The sequence below is a fragment of the Sus scrofa genome, chromosome 16, assembly GCF_054392235.1.
Source record: "Sus scrofa isolate SSC_HxYL_T2T_F1_AM1 chromosome 16, Sscrofa_HxYL_maternal_Yorkshire_Landrace_v2.0, whole genome shotgun sequence".
Taxonomy (NCBI): domain Eukaryota; kingdom Metazoa; phylum Chordata; class Mammalia; order Artiodactyla; family Suidae; genus Sus; species Sus scrofa.
This window is the reverse complement of record NC_139398.1, coordinates 33,937,643-33,960,554: the sequence shown is the minus strand read 5'-3', so window position 1 is coordinate 33,960,554 and position 22,912 is coordinate 33,937,643. Positions and strand designations below refer to the sequence as shown.

Here is a 22,912-nt window from a genome sequence, read left to right as displayed (position 1 = left end):
CTTTTTTGCTAGTTTGCTTGGTTTTAAAATATTGAACTTTTACTCTCCCTGAAACTCAGTTTGGGATAAGGTATTTATTTAATTGCAATTTTCAGTGTGCACTATTCATAGAGAATATTAACACCACATAGGAATTATAAAAAGCTCGAGATATATCTGGTTCTTTCCTACTTGTTCATATTTATTTATTTACTTACATAATTATCAAATGACTAAAATAAGTGCTTCATTTTATAATACGTAAATAAATAAATATAAATTCCACTTGCGATAGAATGTATTTTCACTGGAATTGATTATGTTTTGTAACTTTTATTTAAATGCATTTAAACCCTGGCCATTCTAACGAAAAATATGCACAGTAAACACAAGAAACTCACTTTGTTCATCTGGAATTTGCCCATACCAAGGTAGTAGGAATGTTAGATATCCTTCAAATAACAATTTAAGAACAGGCTTGGTTTTGCGAGTTCATTTCTAAGGTCATTTCTAAATACATTTGTAGAAATGTATTTACTCCTATGCAACAGTATTTCCAAGGGTGGGTAGGATCCTGGCTAACTCCAGAAATGCCTATTTAAGTTGTAATTTGAAAAAATTTGATAATAGCTGCTCTATTAATGACAGGGTTTCTAGGAGCAAGATGCAAGCCAGTGTGGGTGAAGGAAGGGATTGCTCTTTCTAAATAACAGGTGCACTTGATCGCATTTCCCAAAGTCTAACCCTGGCCAGCCCTGATTCTGCTCCCCTCTCTGCAGGAGAGCTTCTTTCTCTTAGTGATGTTCCATGTACCTTCTCTTTCCTTCCTCCATCAAATTCCCCATTTATGTAGTGCAACCAGTTTTCATATAGGTGTTAGGAGGAAAAGCAAGCCAGCTCAGTGAATAAAGTCTCTTAACTCTCCAATACGCCAAACAGAGCAACAGAAAGACGGTCTAGGAGGCAAAGTCTCAAGAGGTGGTGATACTTTTCTTCTTTCTTCTTCCAGTCAAGCTGGTCCTGCTTGTAAGTGCAGTCGTGGCATCAGCTACCCTAGAATGTCTCCTTTTCTTTACCTTCTCCAACGTGGAATCCATATTTTCTAAAAACTCTTTATTTATCATCAGAGCAGTAGAAAGGCATTATAATTTTTTCAATGATTTTTATTTTTTCCATTTTACCTGGTTTACAGTGTTCTGTCAAGTTCCTACTATACGACAAAAGTGACCCAGTCCCCTATACATATATATGCTTTTTTCTCACTTTATCCTCCATCATGCTCCATCATAGGCGACTAGATATAGTTCCCAGTGTTATACAGCAGGATCTCATTGCTTATCCGCATTATAATTTATTTATAAGGACTAGTTTTAGGTCAAATGCTTTGAAAAGAGAAGTTGTTTAGAGTGATAGTCCATTGCAAACGCATTTTGAATGAGTTTTGTTCTTGACTTATGCTTTGGTCTATTTACCATCTCTGGGTTTACCAAATGAGCCACCGCTTCTCTTGAGAAAGAGGTTGTGATGGGAAAGGGCAAAGTTTATCCAGCTCTTACTGTACGTGAATGGTGGTGTGATCTCCATCACAACTTTATGAGACAGGTATTATACCTATTTTAAAGACAAATATGGAGTTCCCGTCATGGCTTAGTGCTTAACGAATCCAACTAGGAACCATGAGGTTGCAGGTTTGATCCCTGGCCTTGCTCAGTGGGTTAAGGATCCGTCGTTGCCGTGAGCTGTGGTGTAGGTCACAGACGCGGCTCAGATCCCGTGTTGCTGTGGCTCTGGCATAGGCCGGTGGCTACAGCTCTGATTCGACCCCTAGCCTGGGAACCTCCATATGTTGCGAGAGCAGCCCAAGAAATGGCAAAAAGACAAAAAAAAAAAAAAAAAAAAAAGAATATGCTGATGCTCAGAAGTTAGTTAACAGGCTCAAGGTTACAGAACTAGTAAGTGGTGGACCTGGGGGCTTCTCAACAAAAGCTAGTGCTCTTTCTACTAGCCTGCTTGAGGACAGTACTCAAATGCACCTGGCCTGAGTCTTCAGCATCTCTAACCCCTCTAAATTGTAGAAGCACCTGAGTATTCATCTTGGATCTGCTGGCAATGTCCCAGAGGCACCCAGCAGAGCCTGCAACCCTTCACAGGTCCTCCTATTGAGGACCTCACAATATGGTATCAAGGCACCATTCGAAATGGTCACCCTAAGTCCCTTTTTCTGGAATGACTTAACTACACTTATATAGAACTTATTAATTAAAGCTGCCTGTCTTTCCCCTCCACGGCACACATTTTAATTCTTGGAAATCATCAGTAACAAAGGTGGGAAAGACCCTGAATGAAAATATAGCTAATGCAAAAGGGGTTCTAGGAGCAAGATACAAGCCAAGAAACAAGATACATGCTTTAGGTTCTCATGCTCACAGACAACAGCTAATAGTCTTCAGCACATGCTGGATGCCAAGTCCTACAAGCAGACACCACGGAGGCCCAGACTAGTACTACTTGTATCTCACAGATGAAGAACCAGTCATTGAAAGAAATGGGTAAACTGCCCAAACCACAAAACTATATTGGTCGGAGCCATGGTCAATGTAGAAAGGGCTTAATTTCGTTCCAAGGACAGCTAAGCGGCTGAGGCAGACTTCCTGCCCGGGCTGTCGAGCTTCAGGGCTCAGTCCTCACCCACTATGCTGTACTCATGGCCTTTCAATAGTCACGATACTAATTTAAAGAGCCTAAATTAAGGAGTTTCCATTGTGGCGTAGTGGAAACTAGTAACCATGAGGTTGTGGGTTGGATCCCTGGCCTTGCTCAGTGGGTTAAGGACCTGGCATTGCCGTGAGCTGTGGTGTAGGTCACAGACTCGGCTCGGATCCTGCATTACTGTGGCTGTGACACAGGACAGCAGCTGTAGCTCCAATTCAACCCCTAGCCTGGGAACTTCCATATGCCACAGGTGTGGCCCAAAAAAGCAAAAAAAAAAAAAAAATTCTAAAGAGCCTAAATTAGTGCCTGATATTTTATCTATCTCTTCATTTTATGTTGAACTAGGTTAAGTGTAGAGCATAAGCTGAGGAAAGACTTTGTTGATTTTACCTAATGAAGTCAACATGGAGCTTTTTTCAATTCATTTGTTGAATGAATAAACAAAAGACAGTTTTTTTCCTTCAGCTCTCTGCTGGGACAGGCAGCGTTAGCGGTGAAGCCAGCGTGGTTGAAGTCAGCCAGCTCTCAGCATCAAATCAAGAGGAAATGCTATGAATGCAAAGACTGCTTTTTGGGGTAAGCAATACAGGTTTCTGATTACAGAGTCCAGCAAGGAAAAGAGCCTTCTGTGAAACACATTCTCACAGCCTGATGCATGGACTTCTCAGAGCCCTCTCCACTCTGCCCTTCTGACCAGCTGGGGGTAAGGGGAGCTTGTTTTCCTTCAGTAAAGTAGCTCACTGCCTCTGCAGGGCTGAGTTCCATTAGTGGGCACTTATTTAACCACATCGATTGATATTCCCAGAACTAATAAAAGCCTTTATGGCCACCAGTTCTTTAGTGCAAAAGAACAGATCTTTTGTTATTGATTACTTGGCAAAAATAACAACAAAAGCCAAAAGAACTTTCCAACAGGATTTGTTAGAGCCAAAGCAAACTTTGCAAAGTTGGCATCTTGGTGACATTATGTAATACAGAGATGTCACAAGCAATGTCAAGATGGCTCATGCTCAGCCAGCAGCCTTATAGCAGTGCTGTTTTAGTACTGTGACAAGATTTCTAGAATCTAGGAATTATCTTAACAAAAATGTTTAGGATCAAAATGAACTGTGCTGGTTGAATGCTATCAACAAAGATGCATTTTAAAAAGACAACTTGGAGTTCCCGTCATGGCGCAGTGGTTAACGAATCCGACTAGGAACCATGAGGTTGCGGGTTCAGACCCTGCCCTTGCTCAGTGGGTTAACGATCCGGCGTTGCCGTGAGCTGTGGTGTAGGTTGCAGATATGGCTCGGATCCTGAGTTGCTGTGTCTCTGTTGTGACTCAGTGGTAATGAACCCAACTAGTATCCATGAGGACACCGGTTCAATCCCTGGCCTTGCTCAGTGGGTTAAGGATTCGGTGCTGCCATGAGCTGTGGTGTAGGTCACAGATGTGGCTCAGATCTGGCGTTGCTGTGGCTGTGGTGTAGGCTGGCAGCTGCAGCTCCAATTCAACCCCTGGCCTAGGAACCTCCATATACCTCGGGAGTGGCCCTAGAAAGGCAAAAAAAAAAAGAGTAAAAAACCCAAAAAAAGAAAAAGAAAAATCTTTTCTCTTCAAGAAGGGAATTCTTCAGAGGTTCACTTTTTCCCCTGGAGAGTCTATACAACAAATACTTCTTCAGAAGATTAAATATCACTTCACTTTCTAAACTAAAACACAATGTACACACTGGAGCCTCAGAAAGAACACATCACTGGACAAACACACACAAATTAAAGCTAAGGTCCTGTTTCCCGATATGGACCTGTTTGGTCGGTATCTAATCTGAAAAAATTACTGAATAGTAAAAAGCCAGAAAATATCTAAGAGGAAAAGAATGAGATACCATTTGAAATGAACTTTAGACGAAATCACCCAGTTTAACTTTGGTGGATGCTGGAGTTTGAAATCACCAATTTTCACTAAGGTTCCTACCCCATCTCCAAACTCTGCCATGAATTGTTACTAACAATACAAAATTCTCCAGAAAAAGAAATAATGCCTCCAAAGAGCTCAGGTGGCGAAAGAGAATCTAAAATAGTGGCCCAAGAAAAAACCCACTTTCTGAGGTCGGCTATAAGAAAAGACCCCCAACCGCCCACCTAGGATGAGCCAGCTACCTCTTGAAACATTTACATTGCAAACCAGTCAAAACGCATTCAAACTCTTTCCCAGGAAAAGCTTGTAGATCTTTGACCAGAAAGGAGATCTTGCTTGTACGCAAGATAGCTCAAGGATATGACAGTATCGAATGTTTTTGTGGATTTCGTTTGGCGGGGAGGCATGCTGATGGCATGCAGAAATTCCCAGGTCAGGGATCGATCCTGAGCCACAGCAATGACAATGCTGAACCCTTAACTGCTAGGCTACCAGGGAACTCCTCAAATATTTTTGTTGACAGTGCACCGCTGTTTCTCCGTGACAAAACACTACTATTTCCCAGCAAGGATCTTTTCATTTTTGTAGCAAAAGAACAAACACACAAACACAAAACCAGCACTGGTTTGCCCCAAGGTTACAACTATCTAATGTAGGGTGTGTAACAAAATCAATGGGGTGGCATCCATGACCTTGGCCATATTCTACTGGTTAAAAGCAAGGTTGCAGTTCCATCCACACACCAACAAGTGAGCTGCATGGGGCGGGGGGGGGGGGGGGGGGGCGGGGGGGCGGGGTTTAGGGGTTTAGCCTGAGAGACTCTGCCTGGCCCCCCAGCTGCTGTTGAATGGTGTTTTTGTTTTGTTATGTTTTGTTTTGTTTTGTTTTGTTTTGTTTTGTTTTGTTTTTTGGCCTTTTCTAAGGCCACTCTTGCAGCAATATGGAGGTTCCCAGGCTAGGGATATAATTGGAGTTGTTGCCGCCAGCCTACACCAGAGCCACAGCAACGTGGGATCCGAGCCACGTCTGCGACCTACACCACAGCTCACGGCAACGCCAGATCCTTAACCCACTGAGCAAGGGCAGGGATCGAACCTACAACCTCATGGTTCCTAGTCGGATTCGTTAACCACTGCACCACAACGGGAACTCCTATTGAATGGTTTTCTGAGTATAGGAAATCACTTAACTTCTAAGTGATTCCCTACTGAGTTCCATGCACATAGGGGCCTACTCTTAGAGATCCCCTCTCTTCCAAACTGTGATTTCACCCACAATTTGGGAAACTGATTCTTGACTCAACTATGATTTCTCATATGCTTAGACTCACAAACTAAGAGTGACAGCTCTTGATCCCTAATTCTCTCACAAGGTGGGTTTTTTTGAGGGTGAGGGATGTCAGGTGTGATGCTGTAAAAAGATCACGGATTAAGAGTTAGAGGTGAGGGTTCCAGATGTGATGTTGGCAATTAATTATACTAGTAAATACTTCACTTAAATGACAAAGCAAACCTATAGGACTTAATATCGCCATGTTATAGATGAGGAGACTGAGCCCTAGAAAGAATAAGCCATTTGTCCAAGATGACATGGCCAGTAAGTGATGGTGGCAAAAATGGGATTTTGAATTTAGATCTATGTCCATAGCTCTTATCTTCTTCTTCTTTTTTTTTTTTTTTTTTTTTTTTTTGTCTTTTTGCCATTTCTAGGGCCGCTCCTGCGGCATATGGAGGTTCCCAGGCTAGGGGTCGAATCGGAGCTGTAGCCTCGGGCCTACGCCAGAGCCACAGCAACGCAGGATCCGAGCCGTGTCTGCAACCTACACCACAGCTCACGGCAACGCTGGATCGTTAACCCACTGAGCAAGGGCAGGGACCGAACCCGCAACCTCATGGTTCCTAGTCGGATTCGTTAACCACTGCGCCACGACGGGGACTCCTACAGCTCTTATCTTCAAATCACATAATCTCTTTGTCTCTCCGCCTTTTAATCTGAAAAATGGGAAAACAGATCAGAAAGGCAGTATCGAAGATCTTTTTGAATTTTTAATATTCTCAGCTAAATGTTCTGAACATTATCTTATTTTATTTAAATAAACCCATCTTGTTTCTTCTAATGAATTCGAAGTCCTTGATAATGCACATGAAAGCTTGTAATAAGTCTTAAAGTGCTTTATCAATTTAGTCCTTACAGTTCTTATGGCAGGTATGCAATAAATAATTGATAGATCGAAATGTTTCTATTTCAGAACTTGGTTAGGTTGTGGCCCAATGTGGAGCTATCAAAGGCCCGTCTCATGACAGCCTGATGAAGCTACTGGACATAAAGTTCCATTACCTCGTTTTAATAAAGAGGGCAAGGGCCTAATGGCGAATTTACCTGCTCAACTGGTCTGCTGGCTCCTGGTCTTTTGTTTCAGCCCAAACTTCCAGGCGTTTCCTGGTGAGAAGCTACTCTGGTTTGAGGCAACCTTTCAACCCTCCCCCACTCCTCTGTTCCCATATCCTTCAGAGATTTGGGCCCTGGCTTGGCTCATTCTTTTGTCCTTTGGTATTTCCTGTTGCTGGAGGTGGGAAATACCTGTTGCAGCCTTGTCCACCACTGGTGCCCAGATAACCAGCCTGGGTGACTGATGACCAAGCAGGGTGCAGATGCAGACTCAAATCCGCATGGCAATTGCATGGGAAGAAACCTGGAGTTCTGAAAAGCTTGGGGCTTTCTTCTTAAAACTGCACTAACATAGGCTATGTGAAATAATAATTTAACTTATAAGTAATCCTACAGGTCTTTTAAATGTCCACTCCAATGGCATTTTAAAAAATCTAAAAAAAAAAAAAAAAATCTATTTTAGGAGTTCCTGTCATGGCACAGCGGAAACAATCTGACTAGGAACTATGAGGTTTCGGGTTCAATCCCTGGCCTCACTCAGTGGGTTAAGGATCCGGCGCTGCTGTGAGCTGTGGTGTAGGTCAAGACGCAGCTTGGATGTGGCATTGCTGTGGCTGTGGTGTAGGCTGGCAGCTGTAGCTCCAATTCGACCCTAGCATGGGAACTTCCATAAGCCAAGAGTGAGGCCCTAAAAAGAAAAAGAAAAAGAAAAAAAATGTTTTAGAACTCGTAACTAAAAACACCAGAATCTGTTATCTGTTGTCTTCTTTTCTGGTTAAAAATAGATAGATAGGTAGATAGATAGATAGATAGATAGATAAATAGATAAATAGATAGAGAGAGAGATAGATAGAGATATCTATCTCTCTATATATAGATGTGAACAGAAATTGGAAATTAAATCTATTTTAAAATGTCCAAGTTCTCCTGTGCCTTTGTGTGTGTGTTCTATGCCTGCCAGCCCCCACAAACTGTAAAGTTCACTCATCTTTATCTGTGGCAGCAGCAGCATTGGGGCAAACTCTTTTAAATCTCACAATATGGGAGAGTAAATTACTACAACCTCTACAGGGTCCAAATTAGCAATATTTATCAAAATCACAAATGCATATTCCCTTAGTTTCAGCAATTTCACTTTTAGAGTGTGAAATAACTTTTTCCAAGATTATTCATTATACCATTTGAAAAATGATATCAAAAGGTTGAAAACAACTCAAGTGTCCATCAATTGGGAATTGCTTAAATATTATAGTTCATCCATACAATGCACCCACAAGAGAAGGAGGAGGCCCTGTATGTGTTAGTAAGAAATGACACCTGTGCTCACTTTGGCAGCACACATACTAAAATTGGAACGATACAGAGAAGATTAGCATGGTCCCTGCGCAAGGAGGACATGCAAATTTGTGAAGCATTCCATATTTTGGGGGACCTCCATATGCCGCAGGTGTGGCCCTAGAAAAGACAAAAAAAAAAAAAAAAAAAGGAAATGACATCTAAGGAATACTGTAAAGTGTAAAAAGCAAAGCATGAAGGGGGTTATATATACTGTGCTATCATTTGCTTTAAAAAAAAAAAAAACAAGTACGAATTTATTTTTACGCTCATAAAAGACACAGAAGAAAACTGATAACAAAGTTAACTAAATCCCCAGGGACCTTGGTGGGTGGGACACTTTCATTTTATACCATTTTGTTCTTTTTTTTTTTTTTTTTTTTTTGGCTGCCCCCCTGGCATGTGGAAGATCTGGGGCCAGGGATTCAACCTGAGCCACAGCAGGGACCCAAGCTACAGCCACTGACAAAGCTGGATCCTTAACCCACTTGGGAGATACCAGCTGTACTCAGATGTATAGTAAGTGGATAGTTTTCTGACGAAAAGACTCTTTCTGAAGACAAGAAAGTGGCTGAAAAAACTTTGACCTTAGTCGTTACAGGCTCATATGCTGCTTCCATCAGTTACCTACCCCACGGAGGTACAGGTATATCAAAGCTGAAAATGCACATGAGAGCCACTTGGCAAAGGCATGCTCTTTCCTCATCCATCATATTGTGTAAAGCATCCCAGTGCCAGAACTTACAAAGCCCTGGTAAAATTGAGTCTCAGCTTTATGTACATGACTACTTCCTTTGCCTTCAAAAAGCAAATCTAAGACAAGAATAAATAAATGAGAAAAAATAGAGAAAACAACTTGGGTCAGAGGCAGTTTCTTAAAAGACTCGTCATTTCCTGGAGTTCCCATGATGGCGTGGCGGAAATGAATCCAACTAGGAACCATGAGGTGGCAGGTTCGATCCCCGGCCTCGCTCAGTGGGTTAAGGATCCAGCGTTGCCGTGAGCTGTGGTGTAGGTCACAGACACGGCTCGGATCTGGCGTTGCTGTGGCTCTGGTGTAGGCCGGCGGCTACTGCTCTGAATAGACCCCTAGCCTGGGAACCTCCATATGCTGCAGGTGCGGCCCTGAAAAGACAAAAAGACAAAAAGCACTCATCGTTTCCTTCTTGTTGGCTTGGCCTTCCTCCATCAACACACTGAAGACAGCAGCAAGCACATGGACCCCTAGGGTTTTGCCTTCCTTGTTTTAAAGATGGAATGTCCAGTGATGCAACATGTCAGAGGATGGCAGAGGCCATCTTTTCAGGGTGAGAAGGGCAGCAATTGTCCATCTGTGCTCTCATTAGGGACAAATGAGCTTCATCTTACAAGATTCTGAACAGAAAGTCTCTCACTAATAGCCCACTGTTTTCTCTCGGGGAAGCAGTCACCACTTGTGGCCTGGAATCATTGCTGGAGAACCGGAGAAGTCTCTTTGGGGACCAGAAGAATGAAGCTGTCCTCTCTGGAGACAGGAACTCAGTCTTGAAATTCAAAACTTAAGTGTGTCTTTTGACTGCTGCTCCTAAATTTATCTCCAACTCTTGATACGACACACAGAGAGGAAAAAAGGAGAGGCTTTCTTCTACCTTATCTTAGTTCAGCCAGGGTGTATCTCCCTTTATCTAGTTTTGGGGGTTTTAGTGTTCTCTTTTTGGTTTTCAAAACCACTTAAGTGCATCTTTTTTTTTTTTTTTTTTTTTTTGACCGAGCCGCAGGCATGTGGAAGTTCCTGGGCCAGGGATCAAACCCACGCCACAGCAGTGACTTGAGCCACTGCAGTGACAATGACAAGGCCAGGTCATCAAGGGGCTGCACCACAAGAGAACTCTTTTTAGGGGCATTTTTTTTTTTTTTTTTTTGCCTTTTTGCCTTTTTGCCTTTTCTAGGGCCGCTCCCACGACAAATGGAGGTTCCCAGGCTAGGGGTCGAATCGGAGCTGTAGCCGCTGACCTACGCCAGAGCCACAGCAACGTGGGATCCGAGCCACGTCTGCAACCTACACCACAGCTCACGGCAACACCAGATCGTTAACCCACTGAGCGAGGCCAGGGATCAAACCAGCAACCTCATGGTTCCTCATTGGATTCGTTAACCACTGTGCCACGACGGGAACTCCTCTAAGGGCATCTTTTGACTGAGCGTCATGTTGACACTATTCCTGGTCTGGGGAATAAGCTCTGTGCCCTTGTGAGAACACTGACGTTTGACATCAAACTCACAATTTTTAATCTTTGATGAGCACAGTGGCTAAACTCTGTGCCCTGAAGTGATCTGCGTGTTTCCACATCTCACAGCAACGATACAGCTGACCTAACTGCCAGACCAAATACTTGATGAATGACGACACCCCGGTGTTCCATAAATATCAAGAACTCGTAACACCTGGAATGTCCGGCTTGGAAAAGACGGTGCTTAGATTCCCATTACCTCTTCCAAATAGTGTAGGCTCTTCCCAACCTTGCAGAGCAGAAACAACAACGCGCAACTTTTTGCCTTCTGATTTCTGAGACGGGCAGAAGACAGAGGGCAGAAGTGGCTTCTGCGAAGTGTGCCTCCCTTTGTCCTCAAACATGGCTTAGAAAGCACAGGTCATCACACCCAGAGTCAGGAACTTGACAGTCACAAGAATTCAGAGCCAGAGAAGGCGATGCTTGTTAGATTAGAGACCGGCTAGAATGGGTCCGGAGATGAATTCAGGGAAAAGGTCCCTGCAATTGTAGAGCATCTTGGACTGGAAAGAAAGCATTCCTCTATCTTGCTCCAAATATTCAGCTTCAGAGGAAGGCAAACATGATAGAATTTGAGTTGGAAGCAGACATTAGCCCAAATGTACTTTGCTGATGAAGAAACAGGAGGCCCAGAGATTTGTCTTAAATCATAAAGGAGCTAATGGCAGAGCTGAGTCTGGAAGCAGGACCTTTAGACTCTCAGGGCTTTCTCAGCTGTGTTTCAGACCTTCACAGATGCTAATCAGAAGAGGGGAGAGTTCTCCGGTGGTGCAGTGGGTTAAGGATAGAGTTGTCACTGCAACAGCTTGGGTTGCTGCTGTGACGCAGGTTCACTCCCTAGCCTGGGAACTTCCATACGCTGAGGGCGTGGACCAAAAATAAATAAATGAAAAGAAATAGGGATGAATGGGCCGCAGACCTGCTCTGGGAAAGCACTGTTATCTGTAACACTGCATCAATGGAAGGTATTATTATTGCAGGTAACTATTCTGAACACACCTGCTTATTGATTTCCGCCTTGAAAGAGAAATACACTTGAAATGGCCTGCTCAGTTTTTTTCATTATCAGAATTAACAGGAAGAAAAAAAGAGAAAAAAAAAAAAAAAAATCCAGAGATCCTCTTAGAACATTAAGCCTTCTGCCTCCTACTTCAAAATAAGCTTTACAAACTCAGTTAGAAACCAACACCATTATTTTCCCCAAGTTTCCAGAACCCCTCATCTCACTTGCCCCCATTCTGATGGGGGGCGACAGTGCATCAACAGAAGACATCAAAATGCTGGGGCAAAGGAGGAACCAGGAGGAGGAGAACTCTGATTGGTCCCAAGTGGTATGAACAAAAATGCACCACTGAGGAGCTCTCGTCGTGGCACAGTGGGTAACGAATCCGATTAGGAACCATGAGGTTGAGGGTTCGATCCCTGCCCTTGCTCAGTGGGTTAAGGATCTGGCATTGCCGTGAGCTGTGGTGTAGGTTGCAGACGTGGCTCGGATCCCACGTTGCTGTGGCTCTGGTATAGGTCAGCGGCTACAGCTCTGATTGGACCCCTAGCCTGGGAACCTCCATATGCCAGGGGAGCAGCCCTAGAAATGGCAAAAAGACAAAAAAATAAAATAAAAAAAGGCACCACTGAGTATGTGAACACATCCACTGAAAACATTTGCTCAGCCATTTCCCATTTTCCTGAGAGAGACCTCCGGCTGTCAGACCCTCCCTCCACCGAGCAGCCTGTGTGGTGATAACGAGCTGCCTGGGGATTACTCTCTGCTTTGGCTCAAAAAGCCAGGTAGGGAAGGGACAGATAATGCCAGTATCACTTACTCTGAGGCTTTCATCTCTGCCTCTCAAAGCCCTTTACAACTATTAAGTCTCTTCCTACAACTCTTTGCCTCTCCTGTCTCGGCAAAGAAACAGAAGCCACTTCCAGACCTAAACCAGGTGATTCTCCTCTGCCCTTCCTGCCAGCGGTCCTCCCTCTTCCCCGGGTCCCAGATCAGCACCATCCATCAAGTGTATTTTCACTTGATGCCACAGCACAGACAGAAGCCAAAGACGGAGGGTGTATAGTTTCCATGGGCACTTTGCCTGCCAAGCATGTGAGGAAATTATTTCAGATTACATGGTTGTAAGTGGCAGAACTGGGATATAAGTCTCGGGAGAGAGGTGTCATAATTATTCGATTTTGCACACGAAGAAATGGAGGCTCGGTTCCAGAACTGGGATAGAAACCTAAATGCCTAACTCCAGAATCTGAAACTCTGATCCACTCCCTATCGGGTCCTGGACTCTGTCCAGGAGATAGGAGGCAGCTCCCTGGAATGCTTTTTTTTTTTTTTGCTTTTTTTTAGGGCCGCATTTGTGGCATATGTTGGTTCCCAGGCTAGGGCTCAAATCGGAGCTGTAGCCGCTGGTCTACACCAGAGCCACAGCAATGCCGGATCCGAGCCGCGTCTGCGACCTACACCGCAGCTCATGGCAACCCAGATCCTTAACCCACTGAGCGAGGCCAGGGATCGAACCCTCAGCCTCGTGGTTCCTAGCTGGATTGGTTTCCGCTGCCCCACGATGGGAACTCCTCCCTGGAATGCTTTTAAGAAGGTGGGAGGGAGGGCTGGGATCTAATGCAGGTTGGGTATTTGCTCTTGCTGTCCCTGACAATTTTTCTACAGTTCTGCTCCATGGGAGGGATGATTAAGTAGGGAGAAAAAACAAACAAACAAAAAAAACCAAACAGATTCTAGTCCCTAACACTCTATCCCTGTGTCACTTCTCTAGAGCAGGGCATTGTGGATCCACTCCTTCTCAGCTCTGAGCCTTCCAGCCCAGCCCAGAGCCTCTGTGTGTGACAGCACATAGCTGGGCTCTGATATGACCAGCGGAGGGCCTGCTTCAGAAGCCACCCTTCCCCCACCTTCCTGAAGCTCCCTCTCTCCTTCTCATTTCCAGGAAATGCTGAAGACATTGGCAATCTCAGCTGGAAATCTGTTTACCATTCTTCGGATTCCTATTGTTCAACCTCAGAAGATTGCCCTCCTTTCAGTAAGCTAAAAGATGTCAGCATGTGGGCCACAAACGCAGGCAGTTGGCTAGTTGGGTCCCACTCCTGGCACTGTTGTGCAGCAGCTGATAAGTCTGCATTGATGAACCTTCTGGTTGAGCTAACTGACTCAGCGAGATATTGCGTTACACGTCCGAGGCTCAGAACAGCACCACGGCATTTCTGGAGGTTACTGCTTCTAGTCAGAAAGAAGTGTCCTGGAGTTAATACTGCTCCGGGAATAGACTCACTGACAGAGTAGCTTATGCAGGAGGATAACCTGATTCATCGATCATTATTCATTTATGTTCAAAGACGGACCCTGTCCTTGTTCAGTTTGGAAATGGTAAGACTGTCTTCCAAGTTTCTATTTGGGGTGAACCTCCTGCCCTGCATGTCCACTGCAGTGCGACCTGCATCTCACGTTCAACACGTCCAAAACTGACTTACTCATCTACCTTCACGGGTGGCATCATTGCCACTTAGCCACCCAAGCCAGAAATCAGACCATCAGCCTGCAGCACACCTTCTCTGTCAACTCACACGCAATCGCACACCAGGACTCAAGAGCGACCCTTGTTCTGAATCCTCAATTCACTCTCTCCCTTCTACCCCTCCTGTTGATGCATCAGTGCACATCCTTAGCTAACTGCTGTAATAAAACAAGAATGAACATTTCCTGGGAGCAGGGTCCAGCACCCAGAACACCATGGTATGAACCTGGAGCCAGAATGGTGGATGTGAATCCTAGTCAAAATGCATCAACTGTGGGATAAGTATCTGAGCTTCAGTTCCCTCATTTATAAAATGAGAATAGAAATACCTCCCACCCGGGGAGTGAGGATGAAATAAAGCTAACACACTAACAATACTTGCAACACTGCTTGGCACCATGCGTGTGTTCACAATATATATATATATATTATACATGAAATGACAAATGAGGAAACTGAGACTTCAGAACCGTTAAACACCTTTAGGATCACATGGTGATTAAGTATACCTGGCATATGAGTCCAGATCTATCCTTCATCAAAAGCCACATTTAAAATTTTCTTCCACATGGCACATCTCGGGCTCCAAATGTGGTTATTAATAACAAAGTAGAACCTCTAAAGTACCAACATAGAAAGGCATCACATATGATATAGAATGTATACACAATATGATCTCATTTCCAAAAATGCTGCAATCAACAATAATAAAAAAAATTTAAAAACAAAACAAAAAGCCAAAAAAATGCTGCAAACTTCTCTATTACTACCTCTGAACCGCGTGTATTCTTTCATCATCTCATTTTTCATCCATCTCCCTTACTAAACAACCCGAGGGCAGACAGTCCCTATTGTGTAGCAGATACACAATATCTAATATTTTTGAAATTGCTGAGTAGCATTGAATCTTTTTTAAAAATTATCTGACTTATTTAGCAGATAATAGATAACCGTGGGTAATATGTAAACATGTAAAAAGCACTCAAATTATACAAAGAGTAGGGAGTTACCATCGTGGTGCAGCAGAAACAAATCCCGCTAGGAACCATGAGGTTTCGGGTTTGATCCCTGGCCTCGCTCAGTGGGTTAAGGATCCGGCGTTGCTGTTAGCTGTGGTGTAGATGGCAGATATAGCTTGGATCCATTGTTGCTGTGGCTGTGGTGTAGGCCAGGAGCTGTAGCTCCAATTAGACCCCTAGCCTGGGAACCTCCATATGCTGCGGGTGCGACTCTAAAAAGATAAAAAAACAAAAAAAAAACAAAAAAAAAACAAAAAAAAATTAAACTATACAAAGAGATATTTAAGGGAAAGTAATATTCCTTCCATTGCATTCTCCAGATACAGATCCCAAGAGGCAGTCACAGTGACCAGTTTCTTGGATATCTTTTCAGATATTATCTGACTGCATTGAATTGAATGCAATTTAAATTTATTACCAGAGTATTAGGAAATGGTGGAACTGTTTTATATACTTTTAGTCAACATGTTTTCTCTCTTGAAAAGTCATCAGTTTCTTTCAAGGCCATATAAATAATAACCTAAACATTAATTGTGTGTGCGTGTGTGTGTGTGTGTGCGTGTGTCCTAAGACCAAGAGCAGAGAAAGGTGTTAGTTGCTATGCTTGTGAACTCCCTCAGGTACAATCATCTAATTCTATGCAATGATATTTATAGATTCCCTTCCCTTGATGCTGACCTTGCGACCCATTTCTTCATAATTCTTTGGCCTGAGATTTCATTTTGATTTGCTCTTTGTTCCCTGCACATGGAAAGAGTGACATTCTGTGACTTGACCATGATAAAGGACTTTCCTTTCTTTCAGGGAGCTGTCTGCGGTCACCCTAACACAACCGGCCACAGTTTGAAATGAGAAAGTGCTTCCTGGAGGAAGAAAGACAGGAACCACTCTTCTCAGTGTGGTTTTTGTCAGACCAATGTCTGCAACAGCCCTGCAAGTCACTTCATCTAATCCCCCCCCCCCTTTTTTTTTTTTTTTTTTGCTTTTTAGGGCATATGGAACTTCCCAGACTAGGGGTGGAATTGGAGCTACAGCTGTTGGCCTACACCATGGGCCACAGCAATGCTGGATCCGAGGGCACTGCCAGATCCCTGACTACTGAGCGAGGCCAGGGATCGAACCCGCACCTTCATGGATACTAGTTGGACTTGTTTCTGCTGAGCCACAATGGGAACGGAACTCCTCGTCTAATGCTTCAATGATGAATTATCCTCTGGGAACGCAGCACATGGCACTGCCTTCTCTCAGGTTGCGAACCTGCTCCTGTTACTTGGGCTGTGCAGCCTGGCACTTTCAGATTATTTTTGATATTGCTTAAAGACGCCATTAGAAATGTCATTGCAGAGAAATGGCATCAAACTGCACATGTGGTTCTATGCCTGTGTTTGTAGAGCAAACGGGACTGAAATATTTATACATTTCTCTGCTTTCTTTTAAATATATAAATTCATGTGTCTCTACTCCTCTTCCATTATTTTTCTAGTTTCTACTTCCACATATTAAACGCACTTATTTTACTTCAAAAAGACAAAATAAAACAGATTGAGCCCAAAAATGCACCAACATGGAGATTCTTCCCAGTCTTTTTTTAGTAAAAGTGATCAAAACCTAAGAATTCAAGGAGTTCCCCAGTGGTGCAGGGGGTTAAGGATCCAGCATTGTCGTGACAGCAGCTCAGGTCACTGCTGCAGCACAGGGTGGATCCCTGGAGAAGGAACATATGCATGCCACCGACGGAGCCAAAAAAAAACAACCAAAAAACAAAACCCTGAGAAACGCAGTAATAGCTGTAGTTCTTTCTTCTCATTTCATCTTTGGGGAAAATAACGATTGTCTAGCATCCCCAGTTTGTCCTTATGCTGAAGCAAATAAATTACAGAGCTGATATCCCCCATGTCCTTTCCCCATTCTTTCTTGTAGTATTGACATAGACAGGGTCCTCAGTGACAAGCTAAAGGAACCCTTGTTTTCTCTGGGCCCTCAGTGGAAGAGGAACCAAGAGACAACTGGGGGGTTCTTCCTCCGCTCCTAAATCTGTTTGCTACTAAGTTGCGATTCCAAGTCTTTGGTGTAGACTTGGTGTGGACCCAGTGGTCTCTCTGACTGTCAATGAGCTCTTTGCTTTGTTAGGACCTTCTTCTCTTACTTCTACCTCCTCAGTTTCCATTAGGAAAGCCAACCCTGAGGGCATCCTGCCAAGTTCTCTATCCCAGCTCAGCCAACTCATCACAGTTCTCACAAATCTTAAGAAAGTCTTCACTGGACTAGGAAATGATCCCAGAACGCCCTCGGAAAATGGTCTCTGAAATCCCAGCATTAACTTCCTCCTCTTAGTGATGTTATTTCTTGGTAATCACTTCCGAACTTCCTTCCCGATCAATCTGCTTTCCATGGTCAGGTTTTATCACTTTCCAAATTCTCTATTCTTTAACCGAAACATTTCTCTCCTAGAAATTGAACCCTAGTGCTTAGAACACCATGTCGAATACACGTTTCTGCATCTTTCCCAAACATACTCCAGTATCACTGAGCTCTATTATTATACCTACAGGGTTGCAAAATAAATGGATATTTGTTCAATGAATGAGAGGGATGTGGCTTAATCATTTGTAGGAGAATTACACCTTTTTGGCTGAGTTAAAGTCAATCGTATAGCAAAATGACAATGCTGTGTGAATGCATCTAGCATTGCTTGGTAATTGGCCTCTGCCAGGACATAGCAACATTTTTCTTCCTGGCATCTCTCATAGGATGTCAGCTAGTCAGGAGAGCAGAGAGGCGGGAAGACAGAGGGGTTGAGAGAATGGCTTCTGGCACTGGACAGCCTAAGTTTGCCTTCCAGCTCTAGCATTTACTAGCTGTGTATCTTTGAGCAAGTTGCTTGAACTCTCTGTGCTCCATCTCCTCAGCCATAAAATGAAGATCAGACTAATCATACCAACCCACTGCCTTCATAGGCCTGTTTAAGGAGTGAGCTAATACATGCAAAATACCTAGAAAGTAGCTAGAATAGTGCTATATAAACACGCACGATTATTATAACGCAGCTATTATTTGGCTTGACAACAACTAATTCAAAGCAAAAATGAGGTGAGAATACCGCAGTTTCTATCAACTTCCAAGACAAGGATACAGTATGGAAACACTTCTTCCACGAAGATATTTAAACCTGGGAGCCTAAAGAAAGCATTACTTCTCAAGTCAATCAGGACATTTTCTCTGAAAATCAGGTCACGTTTCTAAAAGTAACTGAACAGTCATTAATCACCAACAGTTATTAAGAGGAGCCAAAGTGGAATATATCTTAAAGTCTTACAACAACTCTTCTGCCATATTCCTATTTGTCTGCAATCTAAGAATCCTATTTTGCGGGATAAAGTTATAATTATATTCACATGCTATAGAATTTTCTTTGTTTTTATTATTGCCTCTTCCATTTGATGGAGATCTTGGCAAACTCCAAAGTAGAGATTAAAGGCTTTTTTTTTTTTTTTTTGAGGCAGATTAGTAAAAATTTAAGTTATAGCATTTTTTACTACGTGACCTTGGCTTATGTGTTTACCAGCTGAAGGATTTCTGTATTGGGTCCGTCAAAAAACCAAGTAAGCAGTTTTTTCAGCTATATTTTAAAGGAGGACTAATGCTACCCATCAGTAATGAACTATCATTTCGGCTACCAAGGAGTCAAACAAAACAGGAACGTTTTATTTGCACAGACTGCTGTCAACAATGCTACATTAGTAAGAGACTGAGATGTTTCAAAAACAGGTATAGCTATTTATGGCAGGCGCTTGGGGGCAATGATGAGAGATCTATCTGTGTTAACATCTTCCCCAATTTACCTTTCCCAGGCACTGGATGAGAGAGTGCGCAAACAAAAAAGATTCCGCCTCTGTGTCTAAGTGCTGATACTCAACTTCAAGTCATCATCAGTTAGAATATAATTACTACCAGAGACATGTGTCTCATTTTGGGTATACTAATTGCATAAATTAGTTTTAAGTGAAAGTGACATTGTATAATGATCACATTTTGGCCAAATCTTGCCTGCTTGCTGGTTTTTATTGTTACTTAACTGCTCAGGCCTAATGATTAAATTATCCTGTTATCCTCACATGAGATGGAAAAACATTTATTTCCCTTCTCCACACAATCAACTGATTTGCATAATGCCTAAGGATGCTTCTTTCAGATTCCCATGTGTTTACCATATACTGTTCCAAATATGCCAACAGACTGTCATTTAATGGGGGGAAAAAAATAATAATCATCTGATCCAGAGGAAAACCTAGGCTATCCTTTGGAATACCAACAATAAGTTCATCTGATAACATTCCCAGGCAGTCAGATGCCCCAGAGAAACAAGATCCAGGTTTGTTTTTTGGTTTTCTGGTGGTTATCAAATGACTTACCCACAATGACGGCGGTGACAGTGAGCAGCACAAAAGCATTCCGAAATAGGTAACTTTTAACATCCTCCTTTGTGATGTTCTGCACTTTCTTCTTAGCCAAGAGTGTGCGTTTACGGACTCCTTGCTGGAATCTCTCCATCCTGCCCCCCATCCTGGCCTCTTCTCCATTGCTTTTAGTCATAGCGTATTTCTCTGGAGCGTCTCTTCTTTGAATTCCAATGTCACAGAATCAGCCCCAGAAAGCCAGTCCTCTTTGGTGTTAAAGAACACAACTGAACAGGAGAGAGAGAGAGAGAGACAAGGGTTAAAAAACCTCCAGGGGTGAGAAATCAGTGCTGCCCAGCACCAGGGGAAGCTGTTGGCAAACTGCACAATCCCAGTAGGAATCAAGGGCTGGAGAGCAGCGATGCCAGTGACTCAAGGGTAGAATGTGCATATTTTCTGGACCACGTGTGAGACATGTGCACAAATCCAGAATATAGGAGCAGAAACTTAGGTTATGTTTCTAAAAACTTGCCCTTCTCTCTCCAGTGAAGGTATAAAAGAGTTCACCAGGGCTGGGGGTGAACTGACTGAGCACCCCCAACCCCCACCTGATCCCCTAGAACCTAGCAGGGAGCTTTGCACAACATTCACCCTCAATTAATGTCCAACCGAATGCCCAGGAAACGCTCAATAGCTACTTAATGGCTTATGATGTATACACGGTGAAGTCATATCCAGGTCAATAAAATGAACTCAGATATTGAGATTTCACAGTCAGCGGTTTCTGTTATGTAAAATAAAGTATTTTCTTCATGAAGGGAAAAAAAAACCCATGATAATATCAACTAGTAGCTGTGCTTATGAAAAAGAACACAGATACCCATGGGAGCTGCAAAAGACATTTGACTCTTTCACATGGTAACTATGAAATGTTTTTCATGAAATAAGCAAACTACCACTGGGCATATTTATAAGCTATCAGAAATCATAATCCCTTTTCATTTTTGTCACAACTAGAAGTACAAAGTGGCATTTGTCTTGTGGCACACATGCTGGTGTCGTCTGAGGAAACTATCACTGACTTCCCAGGATGTGAAAATTTAGAATTTCTAAAACAGATGAGGAGATGAATCTCATTTTCATTCCAAACTTTGCAGCATATGGTTTCTAGTTTCTTTAAAGTGCTCCGAGGTTATTCGAATATATCTAAGTAAATCTCTCCTAGGTAGAAATCAGCTGTTGGGAAAGATCAAGGGATTCCTCCTGCTGTTTTACAAGATTTCTAATCCATAATCTTTCCCATGATAGATAAATCCAAGGAAAAGTCAGTGGTGCCTGTGGACGTGTGTATCTGGCAACGCGAACAGCCAGCGTGTGCGTCCGTGGGGGAGGTAACTAGAAAGCAAGAGCTTCCTTGGAAGCCTTCGGCAAACCCAAGTGCGGAAAAAAGGACTTGCTTTAACAGTTTTGACTTATAAATAAAATTGCAGGTTGGGGGGCAGTGACAATAAGACCCCCAACTTGCTTAAGACTTCACAGCAGATTAGAAGTTTGGGGAGACGTGAAGAAGAGGAGACGCGAGACCAGATTTTGTTTCCCCTACGACTCTCTGATTCCCTTCACCAGTCACTTTTAAACAGACCAGTTCAGCCCTGGCTCTTGTCTAGAGCTCGAACCACAGGCTGCCCCCAATCCACCCTGAATGACTCAACTCCAAATTAAGAGAGGACACGGCGTAAATAGACACCACACGCTCATTGCATTAAATTACTAACGTGAACTTTATCTACCAAAATGGCTAGCTTTTACTCTCGCTACTCCTCGGCTTGGGAAACGAAATACACGGGCAGAGAAAAAGAGTGAGAAATTAAGCTGAACAGGAATACAGGACGTCAGACCTACCTTTTCTGATTTTGTGGCGGGTGGAAGATACCCCAGGCAATGACAAGGTGAATTCCCAGCAGGTACAGCGGAGCAACAAAACGCAGCGAGCAAGGCGTGCATGTGCTCTGAAACTGCAAATTACTATGAGGGCAACTTAAGAAAAGGGGCGGAGTCTGTGCCCGGGAAAGGGGGAGTGGGGAAAAATGAAAACACCACGGAGCAGGAGGGGGGAAACCCGAGGTTTCTGGAATATTGATTAATCTTGGCGCACCAGAAGCATGCTTGCTGGCTTTGTTTTGCTTCTTAGACCACTTTCCCGCTTTGTCAGTTCACTTTCATTAGAAATGCAAAACCAAGACCAGGAAGAATGGGAGAATAAAGCGCGCACACACACTCCAGAAAGCTTGAAGTCTTGATTAGAACGTTTCAAAGATTTTTCTAGGGCTAAATTTAATTATCTCACATTATTGCAGCTTTCCTCCCCTTAAGGAAACACGAGTGTGTGCTCTTTTGCCTGGTTGTACAACTGTTATGAAAGAGTCCCTCTTTTTAGAATTGGGGAAATAACTGACATTACTTGGGAAGACCCGGAACGCAATCAAGAATGGAGAAAAATAATACTTAGCTACAATTCTCTAAACTTGCCTAAACTTACTCAAAACACAAGATGAGACATGCCTCTATTTTAGCAGTTTAAACTCTATTATAACAAGCCTAATTTAGCTCAAACTGTCTGCGTTGCAAAGATTTTAAAAAATAAGAAACATAAAGAGACCAGGATCTTTGCTAAACTACTAAAGTAAAAAACATTTTAAGACCAAGAGTGTAAATGCACGCTTGAAGTTTCGTCATTTGAAAAGATAAGTTACTGTGCCGAAAGATGCCTCCGTTTTAAAGGTTAAAGGTCCCTCATACTCCTCCCCCTGCCCTGTCATTTTTAGGAATTAGAAAATTCTCTTTGCCTTGAGAATATAACTTGCACTCTAGTCCACCTCTTTTAAGAAGGAAAGTAGATTGTGAAAATAGATTTTTTTAAATGAAAAACAAAACAAAAACTGTTGAGCCTGACTCAACTCCAAAACTTAGAATTTATTTAGCATGAAGAAAAATGTTTAATAGAAACAAAAACCCATACCGAAAATTACAACCAGAGTTCTATATTCCTGTTTATTAAATCTCATATTCTCCATGCCAAATCTGCTTAATTCTTGGGTCTGTTTTCCAACAAGAAAGTATGTCTTTTCCCTTCATTAGCAAATCCTGGGAGATTCTAAAGATATGTCTCCTGCCAAGCTTCAACTCTTGCATGTATATATTCTTTGGAACAGCTACTGGTTGGAAAGCAACTGGGTGAATCATGTAAATGCTAAAGTTATAAATTAGCAGGGATTGTAACAACTTTTAAAATTGCACCATTTTAAGAGATTACTGAAAATGTATATACTCTCGACGGTCCCCAAACTCAGCAATCTTCCTCTTCCTCTGCTCTCCT

The 22,912-nt window shown here is 42.9% G+C and overlaps 1 protein-coding gene and 1 non-coding gene across 7 annotated transcripts in view; one reads left to right on the top strand and one right to left on the bottom strand.

Annotated features, from left to right (window-relative positions):
- Positions 1–21,568, bottom strand: part of SLC1A3 (solute carrier family 1 member 3) — a 91,477-nt gene extending 69,909 nt beyond the window's left edge. For 4 of the 6 annotated variants that reach the window (NM_001244425.2, NM_001289945.1, NM_001289946.1 and 1 more), the window contains 2 exon segments: positions 19,552–19,823; positions 21,439–21,565. In NM_001244425.2, the coding sequence (NP_001231354.1) occupies positions 19,552–19,732 (181 nt within the window). In that variant the 5' untranslated portion in view covers positions 19,733–19,823; positions 21,439–21,565. 6 annotated transcript variants of the gene reach the window in all.
- Positions 8,302–8,408, top strand: LOC146395500 (U6 spliceosomal RNA). The gene has a single exon (XR_014831641.1). It is a non-coding gene; the product is annotated as a U6 spliceosomal RNA (small nuclear RNA).
- Positions 21,569–22,912: the final 1,344 nt, after the last annotated feature.